This window comes from Rhamphochromis longiceps, linkage group LG5 (assembly GCF_057381845.1).
Source record: "Rhamphochromis longiceps isolate RC_006_pf linkage group LG5, R_longiceps_female_GT1.1, whole genome shotgun sequence".
In the NCBI taxonomy this organism is placed as follows: Eukaryota; Metazoa; Chordata; class Actinopteri; order Cichliformes; family Cichlidae; genus Rhamphochromis; species Rhamphochromis longiceps.
The window spans coordinates 11166964-11168593 of NC_140561.1; the positions used below are offsets into that span (position 1 = coordinate 11166964).

General features: G+C 44.9%; 1 protein-coding gene across 1 annotated transcript; it reads left to right on the top strand.

Moving 5' to 3' along the window:
- The first annotated feature begins 322 nt into the window (after positions 1–322).
- LOC146669253 (general transcription factor II-I repeat domain-containing protein 2-like) lies at positions 323–1188 on the top strand. The gene is made up of 2 exons (XM_085407793.1): positions 323–1046; positions 1157–1188. The coding sequence occupies exons 1-2, from the start codon at positions 323–325 to the stop codon at positions 1186–1188; spliced, it is 756 nt and encodes a 251-aa protein (XP_085263919.1).
- Positions 1189–1630: the final 442 nt, after the last annotated feature.

Below are 1630 nucleotides of genomic sequence, written 5' to 3' on the forward strand. Positions count from 1 at the left end.
ACATTTCCGAACGTGTCACACAAGCTACCATGCTAACTACCCAAAGGGCAGCACACTGCGAGCGGAAAAGGCCCGCGAATTAAAGGCAGGTTTGAGCAAACAGCAGTCTTTTTTCACGAGACCGGTGAAAAACTCTCAAAAAGCAACCAAAGCCTCATTTAGAGCTACACATTTCATGATTAAGAAAAAGAAGGCATTTTTAGACGGGGAGTATTTCAAAGAAGCAATGATGATAATTGCAAAAACTGTGCTTAAAGACGAGAAATATGGAAATATGGAAACGATGTAATCTCCAACTACAATTGTTAGAAGAGTGTCGGCTATGTCCGGGAACTTGGCCGATCAGTTGGATCAGGATCTGGCAAAGTGCAGTTGGTTTAGCATCCAGTGTGACGAGTCTGTCGACAGCAGCAGTACAGCACAGCTGATGGTCTTTATCCGGATGGTATTTGATGGTTTCTCCACAAAAGAAGAACTTCTGACACTACTGCCGCTAAAGACAACAACGAAGGGAGTTGACATCTATAACGCGGTGAAGGAGTTTTTCGCGAAGAAAAAGGTACCGTTGGAAAAGCTGGTATCAGTGACTACCGACGGGGCTCCTGCTATGATCGGCCGACATACGGGATTCATCGCTCACTGTAAAGGTGACACAGAGTTCCCAAACTTCATGCATTACCACTGCATCATTCACCAGCAGGCGTTATGCCCAAACGTGATCGGCTTCGAGCACGTCATGACTCCCGTCGTGAAGATCATAAACAGCATCCGCTCCAGAGCTAAACAGCACAGAACATTCAAGGTGCTATTGGAGGAGCTGTCAGCTGAATATGGTGACCTGCTACTACATACGGAAATCCGATGGCTCAGCAGGGGACGGATTTTGCTTCGTTTTTTGTCACTTTTGGGTGAAATCAAGGAGTTCATGCAATCCAAAGGGGAAGACACATCTCTGCTGGAGGACACTGAGTGGACACTTGACCTTGTGTTTTTAACAGACATTACTGGGAAACTGAACCATTTGAACTGTGAGCTGCAAGGCAAAGGTAAGACTGTTGCTGACATGATTAGTGCTTTAAATGGATTTAAAGCCCAGATGAACATTTTCTCTGTGCATTTACAGAGAAAAAAGGTGCTGCACTTTCCCTCTGTGCAGATGGTGCTGAAAGACAATGCTTCTGCATCTGAGACTTTTGACAAAGTTGCAGAAAAGTACACTCAAGTCATAAACCGACTTGGTCAAGAGTTTGAGAACAGGTTTTGTGACCTTGATCAGCTTGAGCCATGTGTCTCATTTGTTTCCAATCCTTTCATGAATGTGGACACAACATGCATTGCTGAGCAACTAAGTTCAATGTTCAGCTTGGATGCTGGACAGGTGGAAATCGAAATTGTAACATTGCAAAATGACGTCCACCTCAAAGCCTATCTGGGTGCACCAAACTTTTGGTGCCTTGTTGACACAGAAAAGTACAGTGGTGTGTGCACAGCAGCTATGAAGGTTGCCAGCCTGTTTGGTTCAACCTATCTTTGTGAATCAGCCTTTTCTGACATGAACTTCATCAAGAACAAACACAGAACACGCCTCTCCGATGCACATCTGCAAGACTCACTCAGAGTTGCAGTGTCA

Bases quoted from the DNA above. Each gene is read 5' to 3' on its own strand.
- LOC146669253 (XM_085407793.1), top strand. From the start codon at position 323: ATGTCCGGGAACTTGGCCGATCAGTTGGATCAGGATCTGGCAAAGTGC. The intron at 1,047-1,156 runs GTAAGACTGTTG...CCCTCTGTGCAG, and splicing joins CTGTGAGCTGCAAGGCAAAG to ATGGTGCTGAAAGACAATGC.